At 42.6% G+C, this 13,629-nt stretch overlaps 1 protein-coding gene across 5 annotated transcripts in view; it reads left to right on the forward strand.

Moving 5' to 3' along the window:
• LOC106602341 (protein FAM13A) overlaps positions 1 to 13,629 on the forward strand; it is a 77,059-nt gene that overhangs the window by 37,190 nt on the left and 26,240 nt on the right. For all 5 annotated transcript variants that reach the window (XM_045722811.2, XM_045722814.2, XM_045722812.2 and 2 more), the window contains exon 9: positions 6,899 to 6,943. In XM_045722811.2, the coding sequence (XP_045578767.2) occupies positions 6,899 to 6,943 (45 nt within the window). The remainder of the gene's footprint in view (positions 1 to 6,898; positions 6,944 to 13,629) is intronic.

Here is a 13,629-nt window from a genome sequence, read left to right on the forward strand (position 1 = left end):
CATAATGTTCCTCCCTCATGATGCCATCTATTTGTGAAGTGCACCAGTCCCTCCTGCAGCAAAGCATCCCCACAACATGATGCTGCCACCCCCGTGCTTCACGGTTGGGATGGTGTTCTTCGGCTTGGAAGCACCCCCCTTTTTCCTCCAAACATAACGATGGTCATTATGGACAAAGTTCTATTTTTGTTTCATTAGACCAGAGGACATTTCTCCAAAAAGTACGATTGCAAACTGTAGTCTGGCTTTTTTATGGCGGTTTTGGAGCAGTGGCTTCTTTCTTGCTGAGCGGCCTTTCAGGTTATGTCGATATAGGACTTGTTTTACTGTGGATATAGATACTTTTGCACCTGTTTCCTCCAGCATTTTCACAAGGTCCTTTGCCGTTGTTCTGGGATTGATTTGCATTTTTCGCACCAAAGTACATTCATCTCTAGGAGACAGAACGCATCTCCTTCCTGAGCGGTATGACGGCTGGTGGTCCCATGGTGTTTATACTTGCGTACTATTGTTTGTACAGATGAACGTGGTACCTTCAGACATTTGGAAATTGCTCCCAAGGATGAACCAGACTTGTGGAAGTCTACAATTTTTTTCTGAGGTCTTGGCTGATTTCTTTAGATTTTCCCATGATGTCTAGCAAAGAGGCACTGATTTTGAAGGTAGGCCTTGAAATACATCCACAGGTACACCTCCAATTAACTCAGATGATGTCAATTAGCTTATCAGAAGCTTCTAATGCTATGACATCATTTTCTGGAATTTTCCAAGCTTGTTTAAAGGCACAGTCAACTTAGTTTATGTAAACTTCTGACCCACTGGAATTGTGATACAATGAATTCTAAGTTAAATTATCTGTCTGTTAATTAACAATTGTTGGAAAAATTACTTGCGTCATGCACAAAGTAGATGTCCTAACCGACTTGACAAAACTAGTTTGTTAACAAGAAATGTGGGTGAAAAACGAGTTTTAATGACTCCAACCTAAGTGTATGTCAACTTACGACTTCAACTGTACAGTGTATGTTTTGTATCAACAAGACACAACCATAGTAAAATGTTTGACAGATAATCTATGACAAATCAACACTATTCCTTTTTAGGTTGTAAAATGGGACTTTCTAGAGGGCTTTTTTACTATTATTATTATTTCAATGTTGTTATTATTGAAGGACAGTAGTTGCCATATTATTATTGTTACTACGTATTGTTTGTTTTAGTTCATTTTCATTTGGACACTCTTGAAAATGACATTGTGCATCTACAGATTTTCATCTAAATAAATGTCAAATATCATTACCTATTATCCCTAGCAATAGCAACAGGTGCTTTCCCATTGAGTGGCAACAGCTTTCCTCGCCATGCACTTCATAGGGACAGTAAATCTATCGGAGGATCTTTCCGACACCTTAAAAATACCCTCGTCTGGGGTATCGGATGGCCGATTTGGGGATCGGGTGACAGGGGGACCCTCGTAGCTTTCATAAGCAACCCTGTCTCTTGTTGGGATGCTAATAGGCTAGTAGCTATGCTAATAGCTGACTGGTACAGTGTTGGATTGCGGCTGTCACATGATGTGACGAACCTTTTAGCTAAAGTTCAGCAGACTGGTATAGCTGGCGAAGGATTGCCAGACCTATTTGGAAATGCATACTTCACTGCCTGGGAACCCAAAGCCTACTGGTTGCCTCATGTTTTCAGTGGAGTATAGGATGGCTAACATTGAGCATAAACTATGTACAAATACTAGAACTGTATATAAATACATGTGCAATTAAGCTGCTCTTACTTTCCATAGCTATGTGTCAGGCTAGTATCTGTGTCAGTGCAGCACCCAGCACTAAGCAGGAACAAACTGGATCAAACTGGATTTCAATTGAGAGATGGGTATAATGCTAGTGGTGTTAAACTGCATTTCGTTAAATATTGAACTGTGAGAACTAGGCCATTGGAAGATACAATGGCCTAAGCCATTGGAAGTACAAAAAAAAAAAATACATGAAATGAAATGTATGCATTCACTACTGTAAGTCGCTCTGGATAAGAGCGTCTGCTAAATGACTAAAATGTAAATATAAGATACGTACTTAGGTTATCAGTTGAGATTTCTCTGGGGTCAAATTGTAACCCCTGGGCTAGGATATCCCCTACTGGCCCCTCCTCTACTTCTCTGTCCCCTCTCTACTTCTGTTTTTCATCCTTCTGTGCTAGTCTTTATCAGATCGCCCCTTTTAAAATAACTACAATTACACATTTTCCATCAATTGATTCAGATGATTAATCTGCACTTCACTGTGCTACGTTTTCCACATGTCAACTTAGATGGCCGGTATATAAGCCGGTTTTGAGCCATGAATAAGGGCTTTGCTTTACATATCAGCCTCTCACCGGTTTGGAAAATACCAGTTTGCCAGTGGCACTGCTATGCAAACTCCACATGTGCATGTTTAACATTGAACCTGCCTGCATTTCTACAAACCGGCCCCAGATCTCATTGAGAGTAGACTACACTGGGTTTCCTAGGATACTACATAGAGCAATCGCATCATCAGAGATACACTAGGAGACTGTGAAGAAATGTTTGCCCACTGTCTGTGCACGGTTTAGACACTGATCCTGTCTAGCAACCAGGATGGATGCTTCATCATTACAAAGGCTCCTATCAATTCATCCTCATGTCTCAAATCAGAAGCACAAGCCCCCAGTTGGCTCTGGGATTCAACACCAGCTAGCTTTCAGTTACTGTCCCAATGCTCTTAACTGCTAGGCTCCCTGCCACATCACGTAGGCACTCATATGTTCTCTTCTAGATACAGGCTACATGCACATGCTGGTTGTTGTATGAAGTTGCCATGGTTCACTGACTTGTGACGTAACCCATTATCTTTCTTAGAAAGAAATCCATTGAAAGCGGGTTGGGATGTGTGGGTGTGTGTGTGAGGGGTTGGGTGAGGAATGTAACGGTGTGGTGTGAGTGTCAGACACTCTGGGGAGGTTATTGTTGGCCAACAGGGAGCCTCTTCCATCAGTTGGATCCAACAAGTTTGCTTGGATTTAAAGTGGGAAAACCCTATAAGCTGGCTCAGACCTGTTCTGTCCTCACCCACTCTAACCTATAGGATACCCCTAAAATGGTCCCCATCTGCAGAAAAAGAGAGAGAGGATATAAATTCTTATTCAAACAGGTGTCATTGGCTCAGGAGCAGCCAATAGGACAAGAGGGTCAGAGACTTGGCTCAAATGTTATTGGCTGCTGAACCGGCCTATAGGTTAGGAGGGGGGTTCGGAAATGTATAGGAAGAGATGAGACTGCAATGGCACTAGTCAAGAAGACGCTAGTTTCCTGCCATGTTTGACTTCCAAGTCTGTCATTGACCCTTCACTCTCAAAAGGCCCATCTGTAGATGTGACGGCCATTTTCTGCTATTATAAGTAGGCTATCAGCTGGTGTTTTGGTGTTGACTAATGACTAATGACTATTTACACTGAACAAAAATATAAACGCATCATGGAAAGTGTTGGTCCCATGTTTCATGAGCTGAAATAAAATATCCTTGAAATTTGTCATATGCACAAAAGCTTATTTCTCTCAAATTTTGTGCACAAATTTGTTTACATCCCTGTTAGTGAGCATTTCTCCTTTGCCAAGATAATCCATCCACCTGACAGGTGTGGCATATCAAGAAGCTGATTAAACAGCATGATCATTACACACGTGCACAATGCCACAGATGTCTCACACATGCATGCTGACTGCAGGAATGTCCACCAGAGCTGTTGCCAGAGTATTCAATGTTAATTTCTCTACCATAAGCCACCTCCAACGTCATTTCAGAGAATTTGGCAGTATGTCCAACCGGCCTCACAATCGCAGACCACGTCTATCCACGCCAGCCCATCACATCAGCGTGTATGGCATCATGTTGGTGAGTGGTTTGCTGATGTCAACACTGTGAACAGAGTGCCCCATGGTGGCGGTGGGGTTATAGTATGGGCAGACATAAGCTACGGACAACAAACACAATTGCATTTTATCGATGGGAATTTGAATGCACAGAGATACGGTGACGAGAATCCGAGGTCCATTGTCATGCCATTCATCTGCCACCATCATCTCATGTTTCAGCATGATAATGCACAGACCCATGTATCCAAGATCTGTACACAATTCATGAAAGCTGAATTGCATACACACAAGACGTCCCTCATTGAGCATGTTTGGGATGCTCTGGCTCGATGGGTATGGCGGCGTGTTCCAATTCCCGCCAATATCCAACAACTTTGCACAGCCATTGAAGAGGAGTAGGACAACATTCCACAGGCCACAATCAACAGCCTGATCAACTCTATGCGAAGGAGATGTGTCGCACTGCATGAGGCAAATGGTGGTCACACCAGATACTGACTGGTTTTCTGATCCACGTCCCAACCTTTTTTTAAAGGTATCTGTGACCAACATAGATTAGGGCCTAATTTATTTCAATTAACTGATTTCCTTATATGAACTGTGACTCAGTAAAATCGTTGAAATTGTTGCATGTTGCGTTTTTATATTTTTGTTCAGTGTAAGAGGAAGTCGCCATGTTCCTGCTGCCATGGTGATTTAACCCCATTGACCTTGTTTATGGCCATAATGTCAACGTGAAGAGCTGACACTGGTCAACCACAGTACAACTACAGGTCAAGGTCATTGGTACCTCTGAACATAATGAATCTGGATGATCATATGAGTATATCACTGTGCTCTCGCCAGCTGTTCCATTTCATTACTCTAGAATTATGCTAGAAATGCATTGAAAACAGGTTTACTGGTTGAGAAGGAAAGCTGCCTACCAACCATATTGCTCATTCACAATTGGCTACAGTTCCAGCATGTTACCCCATTGCCCCTTTGGCAAAAATGTCATAATCTCTGAAGCGTGATGGGTTTATGGTAGCCTTCCCTTAACACCTTGGTCTATGGTGGAATGTACCGTCTGTAACTTGGGTTATGAGAGTGTACACCAATAGGGGCTCAAGTAGGTAACCGGCCCAAGCTTTTTAGGTTTGGTACACTGCAGGTTCTATTCTCCAAATATTCTAAGAATGGACCATGAAGCAGGCTATGGTTTATCGTCCTTATTAAAGCAGTGTGGAAGAGGCCTGGCGGACGCAGAGGAGAAGGGGGAGGGGGCTGGAACACTGACCTCCAATCAGGAGAACGTATACTCCAGTAAGATCCTCCTATTGGACATGGAGTCACCTGGACTGGAACCCAAATTGAATATTTCTCCGTTTCAACCAATGTTTGAGAAACCATTCTTTAAACAACCTGGTCAATAGGGCACTATGGTAAAAATGTGTTGTTGAATTAAAATAAAGATCATTTATTTGTCTCCAAAATGGTGGAGGGTTGCCAGCCTGGCCAAGTTGTTTGGTAGTTTTCCATCACCTCTGAGAGGATTAAGTCTCCTCAACAAAGCCACTTGTTATTCCTTAAGTAAGGTAGTGGGTAAGCAGGATTTCCGTTTGCAACAATTCGTGACAGCACACATTATTTTAATAGGCTTGCCAGACTGTTTAACACGGCGTAAGTATAGGGAAACATTTCTCGGCTTGCTTCCACTAGCAATACGTAAACGTTGTGAAATGCTGTTGTGAGGTGCGCTTGGTACCTTGATCCGGAAGGGGGATTTCATAGACTATGTACGTCGGTTGTATTAGCGGAGGTGAGGGAAGAAACGCAAACATGCAACAAAAAAATCTCACATACACACTCATTCAGAATTCTTCAAGATAGAGGCCAGGTCATGTGATATGGTAAGCTTTTGAAGTTGAATGAACTTCGGCCCATTTCGGTTCCTGACAAACTGAAACCTAAATCCTCTGTTTTGAACTTGGTGCGGTGTTAGGCCTTTACACCCCGGGCAGCTAAACCAGTGGTATGTTTTCCCCTCTCAGCCCTAGACAGTGACATACTCACACCCCCCTTACCGTTAGACTACTGGAGCTACTGCACGTACCCAAAAACACAGTCCAAATATTTTCTCAATGGCCCATTTAACCACAATTCAGTCTTGTGTGTATTAGTGAGTCTATTGTTTATTTCAAAAGTGTCTAACTGTATTTACAACCCATGATTAGACAGTATTAGCTGTTTATTGGCACAATTGCCAACTTCCTTGTACTGTACCCCGTGGTTATGAGAAAATGGCACTGGTGATTGAGGTTTGGCTTCCTTATGAAGGCTATGTAACCCTTTCCGTGGCAATATGGTCCCGTGTGGTCCCGTGTGGCTCAGTTGGTAGAGCATGGTGTTTGCAACGCCAGGGTTGTGGGTTTGATTCCCACGGGGGACCAGTATGGAAAGAAAAAAAATGTATGAAATGTATGCATTCACTACTGTAAGTCGCTCTGGATAAGAGCGTCTGCTAAATGAATAAAATGTAAATGTAATATTTAGGCCTTTTTGCAGCAATTGTATACACTATGTTAATCACACACATGCTTCTGTAGGCTACATGATGTTTAGGGTAGTAAGGCCCTCAGCAGGTTAAAGTATTTTTCAGGATATGTACATGTTAAGCAATCTCCACATTAAGAAGTTCCCGTTCTTGTTGCATCATTTCTGTCATGTGTAACTATTGGCCCAGGCCCCGCCAGAGCTATACCAGAGGAGGGCACACACGGCCCTTCAACTGTCGCTTCAATAATTCCCAGAGACAAGCTTTAACAAAACTGACTGGAGCATTAGGTGGCTATTGTTCCAGAGACAAAAGGACATTCTGTCCCCTAAAAAAACACTGGGGTGCAGAGAAAGGGGAGGAAAAAAAAGTGTGCCTTCATATGTAATATTGCATTACTTTCACCCCACAGTGGCTAACCTAACTGTTTTTTGTTGGTTGTTTTTGCATTTCAGCTCCCAAGAGGAAGACAGCAGACCCATATCTCCTTTCTACATGAGGTAGGTCCTGGACTTGTTTTTGTCCTGAGAAAAGAGGCCGACAGCATGTTATTATGGAGATGTGGGGTCATAGGGCCTATCCGCTGCATTTCATGCCATCTCAATGCATTAACATAGGAAACAATAGGCCCACCAGAAAGAGGAGGGGAGGGAGGGGGCATTGCTGTGCACATGCAAGCTGTCGTTGTTATGATGGTGGCAGTGTGAGCACGTGGTCTCTGGTCCAACAATACTTCCCGTAAAGCTGTAAAAACCAAAACATTTCCCTGATTTGTATAGTAGTGAGAAGAAAGGGATCTCTGTCAACCTTGAGGTTGAGACTGGCACCTTTGTTTACTGTTATCATGCTGGTCATTTTGGATATTGATCTCTCCAACGGGCCTACACACTGCACTCCTGAAATTGTACAATTTAACATCTCAAATTAGATCAATTGTCATACAGTACATCCCATTGTTTCATACATCTGGATATTGATCCATCACTGTATTCACAAAGTATCTGAAGAAATGGGTACATAACTTCACAAATATATCATATAAATATATCATATAACAGAACATTTCGTGTTACTACATCTATAGTGCGGAACCAGATTCCCAACATAGTTTGGCAATCCACTCAATTGTCACGCCTCCACTTGATGGAAATATTCACCAAAACATATACCCATCATGAACTGCTTTGACACCCTGTTATACAGTGACATCAGACCAACATGGTTCTTAATGGAACCGGATCGTTCTGGTTTGACACCTTGCCATACAGTGACATCAGACGAACAAGGTTCTTAGTGGAATTTCTGGTTGAACCGGATCATTCTGCTCTGACACCTGATCTATGAGTCACCCTCCAGTCAGGCACCCCCCCATGACATTTTATGGCATCACTTCCTGTTAACTTCCTGTTTGGCTGATACTGTAAACTTTAGTCACGTCAACTTTACCGCCTTCACCAGGTACTTTGAGGCACATTGAATGCAAGTGTACCTGCTGAACTCTATAGTAAGTTCATATGCCTTGGCACAGACCCTCATTCGGCCGTTTCTCCTTTGAAATGTACCCTAAACAGGTTTCATCCTTCACATATACCTAGTTATGTGTTCAAGATCGTGACCAGTAGCATACATCTGATATTTTCACAATGATTTCGATCGATGGTGATGGATCAGAGGCCATAATGTATATGATGATGAAGGATGCCAAACAGGGGTGGACTGGCTATCTGGCATTACGGGCAAATGCCAGATGGGCTGGTCCATTTTTAGCCCAGTGGGCCTGTCTGACTCAGTGGGCCTGTCTGGTTATTTTTGCGCAAAATTATAATTGTCTGGCTAATAACGGGGCCCTCGAGGGACAAATGAGCTGGTGTGGGGTAGGGTTGGGCAGTATCCAGATTTTCATACTGTTTCTGTACCATACCGGGTACGCACAAAACAATTTAGGCAACAGGGATGTGACGCTCGTCGTATTGAGTAGACCAAGGTGCAGCGTGGTAAGTGCTCATGTTCAATTTATTTATATAAACTCAGAACACTAAATCAAAATAACAAACAACGGAAAAACGAACATCACGTTCTGCATGCTATACTGAGCTGTACAAAAACAAGATCCCACAATCCAGGTGGGAAAAACCCTACTTAAGAATGATCTCCAATTAGAGACAACGAGGACCAGCTGCCTCTAATTGGAGATCCTCCCAAACAAACCCAACATAGAAATGCAAAACTTGAACCTGAACATAGAAATACGAAACATAGAAAAACACCCCCTGTCACGCCCTGACCTACTCTACCATAGAAAATAACGTCTTACTATGGTCAGGACGTGACAAGGGATCTTGAACTAGGAGGGGATTGAATGACTCTGCTGTAACCAAGAAGCTTGATCTTGACATCTAGCAAGTTAGCAAACCAAATGCATAGCTGGAGCCCTGAGCTGGATATAATTTATTTGACACATCTTAGGTTTCTATAGTTATACTCAACTTACCATTCATTATAAGCAGTGGTATAGCACAGCCAGTATTTCCAAATGCTCCGGTATGCGGTATAAACGGTATATCGCCAATGCCTAGTGTGGGGGCCTCGAGGATAAAAATGGGCCGGTATGTGGGCCTCAAGTAAAAATATGGGCCGGTGTGTTAGAAATGCTAAGGACGATTTCTGTTCCCAGTCCACCCCTGATGCCAAAGACCTTGACACTACAGAGAGAAACATTACCACAGTGACTGATGTTTACCACTACACAGCCTGTGCTAGACTGCCTATGTGCTAGCCTGCACAGTACTTCTCTCTCTTCCTCACGCAACCTTAAGTGAGTCATGCTTTCTAAGTAAGTCCAGCGTCTACTAGTTCCCCGTCACACACACCATGGGCACCACAGGAGAGCTTAATCCTTTCCCAGTCAGAAATAGAGCTCACCTTTCAACCATGTTTCCTTTCTATGTTGATCAAATCCTGGCTAATCAGTGACTGTGGTGTAATACCGGATTAGTTGAACGGACGTTCATTTCCTTTTGAATCCCTGGATGTTGGGCACACACACACACACACACACACACTGAGTTGGATGTGTAGGTTCTCATTTAATGTTTGGTCTGTTTCAAGCCCCCTGTAGAGTGACTCTGGGAGTTTTTCCTCTACGTTTACTGCCTTCTAGAATTCCATAACACACATTTTTGTTCACTTCCCTTGACTTTGACACCCAGAATGTTTTCTAGGACTCACTGTTCCAGCTTGTGTGTGTGTGTGTGTGTGTGTGCAATGCATATGTGTGTGTGTGTGTGTGTGTGTGTGTGTGTCAATGCATATGTGTGTGTGTCAATGTGTGTACGTTTGTGTGTGTGCGTCAATGTTTGTATGTGTGGCTCCACAGAGATGCCTGTTGTCTGGTAGCCCACCACTTGGACTGTTAGCTTAACATGGGTCACCCATTCCTTCTAGAACATCACATTCACTCTCTGACCCATAGACTATAAACATAACACTGCAAATGCTCCTTTAAAGGTGCACTATGCAGAAATCACTCTGCCATTTCCTGGTTGCTAAAATTCTAATAGTTCGCTTAACTTCAGTTTATGTGACAAAACAAGGAAGTACAATCTAAACCACTGTGAAATATTTATATTTTACTAGGCAGATCAGTTAAGAACAAATTCTTATTTTCAATGACAGCCTAGGAACAGTGGGTTAACTGCCTTGTTCAGGGGCAGATTGACAGATTTTTACCTTGTCAGCTCGGGGATTCGATCTTGCAACCTTTTGGTTACTAGTCCAACGCTCTAACCACTAGGCTATCTGCCGCCCCGCTGTGAAATATATTTTCCATAACCAAAAATATTGTACTTTCAGCTGATGTACAAACCCAAAATTAAAACACGCAAAAACTCAACTTAAGCATGGGAAGCATAGAAATAGCGCACATAGAAGACATCTACCGCTTCTTAGACTTGCTTTCAATGATAATTATATATTACAGCTTTAATGGACTGTTAGCACTTCTAGCGCCTCTGACCCACTCCTATAACATTTTTAGCATAGCGTTCTCACTCACTTGTTAGCTAGAGTAAAAGTAACCTGGATTACAGACAGTTGGGGAACGTCCCAAATGTCACCCTACTCCATATATAGTGCACTACTTTTGACAAGGGCACTATAAAGGGAATCGGGTACAATTTGGGATGCAACCTTATAGCCTCTCTGTGACCCATGCCTCGCTACCCCATCGTATAGCCAGGTCATCTCCATAAAGAAATGATGGAGCGCTCTGCCATGGAAGTAGATCCCCAGTAGGACATTTGTTGTGGTGCTTTGGTCTGTCACCATGGCTACAGTATTGGAGCACAAATAGGTCTCCAATGATCGTAACCATGTTGATTATCTGACTCCAATTCCACCCTGTGGTTTGCTTTGAGTTATAATGATACCTACCCCAGGCCTAGTTATAATGATAGCTACTATTTCTATGTCTTGTTGTTGTTGGCTTGCCAGCGGATGGAAAAACTTTAAATGGACCTAAATGAATCATTACTTATCTAACATGAAATAAGTGTTTGATGATATCATAATGCTCTCAGTCCTGGATTTGGATCTCTCTCTTGTCTCTGTTTTAAGATGGAGGTTCTGGATCCTGAGTCAGTCTCTTATTTTGTTGACCGTGAAGAGAACCGTGTGTGCTCCTCTTGTGGTAAGGGAAGGTCATGGCCAGGGGCTGACTGTTTGACAGTTCACGACCCACAGGGCATATTCATTGCACACCAGGGCTGCATCCGAAATGGCACCCTATTCCCTATATAGTGCACTACTTTTGACCAGAGCCCTATGGGTCTTGGTCAAAAGTAGTGCACTAAATAGGGAAAAGGTTTCCATTTGAGACGCAGCCAAAGCCGCACCTCATTCCAGACTTGTTACATGTACGTGTCTAGAGTGGGCGGAAGGTTCTAATAGCTAAACTCAGTGGTACATATAATCCCTTTCCAGACAGTGATGTCATATCCTGGAATGGATTGGTAGCCTACTGGTACTTACCCCCCTTTTGCCCGCTGCTGTGCCCGGACAGAGGCTACTTGGCATGGGGTTGGCATTCCCAGTCTCCTGGTTGTTACACTAGACTATAGACTCCACATTGGGAGGTTTAGGTTGCATGTAAACAGGCTAACGACTGCTGCCCTTGTTGCAGGATAAATATGGCACTGTCCAAAAGACACAACAGGAGACAGAATAGAATATAACTTTATTGTCCATCTTTCTAAGGAAGCGTTTGCATTATGAATAGGGTTAAATATTATTACCATATGTTCGATAAATACTAAGTCCTAAGGATTCACCGCATCCCAAGGTGACTAGGCTATCCAAATGATGTCTCCCTCTAATGGAGACCTTGACTTTATTCATTAAGGTTCCTTCCCTTGTCTTAAACATATCCCATGTTCACTTCTTGGCCCAGAAATTACCATTGAAGGTGAGCATTTGCCCACTGAAGTCGGTTAAGATGCCGAACTGCAGTCAGGTCAAGACCCTGGTGAGGACGACGAACACTCACATGAGCCTCCCTGAGACGGTTTCTGATAGTTTGAGCAGAAATTCTTTGGTTGTGCAAACCCACAGTTTCATCAGCTGTCCGGGTGGCTGGTCTCAGACGAGACCGCAGGTGAAGAAGCCAGATGTGGAGGTCCTGGGCTGGCATGGTTACACGTGGTCTGCGTTTATGAGGCTGGTTGGACATACTGCCAAATTCTCTAAAACGCTAAAACAACGTTGGACGCGGCTTATGGTAGAGAAATTAACATTCAATTCTCTGGCAACAGCCCTGCTGGACATTCTTGCCAATTGGCACACTCCCTCAAAACTTTAAACATCTGTTGTGTGACACAACTACACATTTTAGAGTGGCCTTTTATTGTCCCCAGCACAAGGTGCACCTGTGTGATGATCATTCTGTTTAATCAGCTTTTTGGTATGCCACACCTGTCAGGTGGATGGATTATCTTGGCAAAGGAGAAGTGCTCACTAACAGGGATGTAAAGAAATTTGTGCACAAAATTTGAGAAAAATAAACTTTTTGTGCGTATGGGAGATTTCTGGGATCTTTTATTTCGACTTGTGAAACATGAAACTAACACTTTGCGTTTATATTTTGGTACAGTATATTTTGGTGTCAAAATGACCCATAGTACCTCGTGACATAATAAGTTATTTCTGGTTGTATAAGCACTTTGTGACATCTGTTCATGTAAAAAGGGCTTTATAAATACATTTGATTCATTCATTTTAACCTTTCAAAATATTACGGTGTCCAACATCTTGGTGACACATTATGGGCCATAACACCTTGGTGACACATTAAGACATGTTAGTTATTTTAACCCCTAGCATTTGGTACCAGATGTATATTTGGCTTTTCAACACTGACAGTGTCATCCATTTTAGTCAATTATTTTCGGGACATTGTGACATTTACCGTTAACCCAGTTTAAAATAAAACCTTTGGCTAGAACTGAACGAGAATAGAACATGCCAGACTAAAAAATGTGTTGATTGTACACATTTTGAAAAGTCATCAGAATTACCTTGCGATAATCAGATAAGCGATAAGCAATAAGCTTGGCTTCAATTAATCTCTTGTTTGATGTGATGCGACTGTTCATTGTTTTATGCTCTGTTTACACACTAGCACTGTACACACACTCTTTTCACCTATGTTCTATAATCACTTTATTAATCCCATATAATTACTCTTATCTCTCCTCCATCAGCTCTCTCATTTGTCCATCCTCACCTTGGCCACACACACACACACACACACACACACACACAAGCCATGCTATCACTGTCAACACTGATGCTGATGCATGAGCTGTAAGGAGAATATTGTGTATTGTTGGGTGCTCAGTACCCCCACACACAAGCTGAAGGAAGGAAGTCATGCTTTTGTGTATTTCTGTGAATTCCCCTGGTCTTTCCTGGTAATGTTGGAGCTCAAATAGCCTCCTATTGAAATGGATTGAGGAGTGTATTCTAGATTTGTATTAATAAGATGTAATGTTCATATTTAGTAAGATACTGTATCTACAGTATGGTGCCAAAAGCCATTATGAACGACCTATATTCATGTTTTTGTTGAACTGAAAAATCACCTTGTACGCCTGGCCTCAATAGCTGTGCTGACACTGCATGCTATCTCTTA

The sequence above is a fragment of the Salmo salar genome, chromosome 08 (assembly GCF_965601325.2).
Source record: "Salmo salar chromosome 08, fSalSal1, whole genome shotgun sequence".
Lineage (NCBI taxonomy): Eukaryota > Metazoa > Chordata > Actinopteri > Salmoniformes > Salmonidae > Salmo > Salmo salar.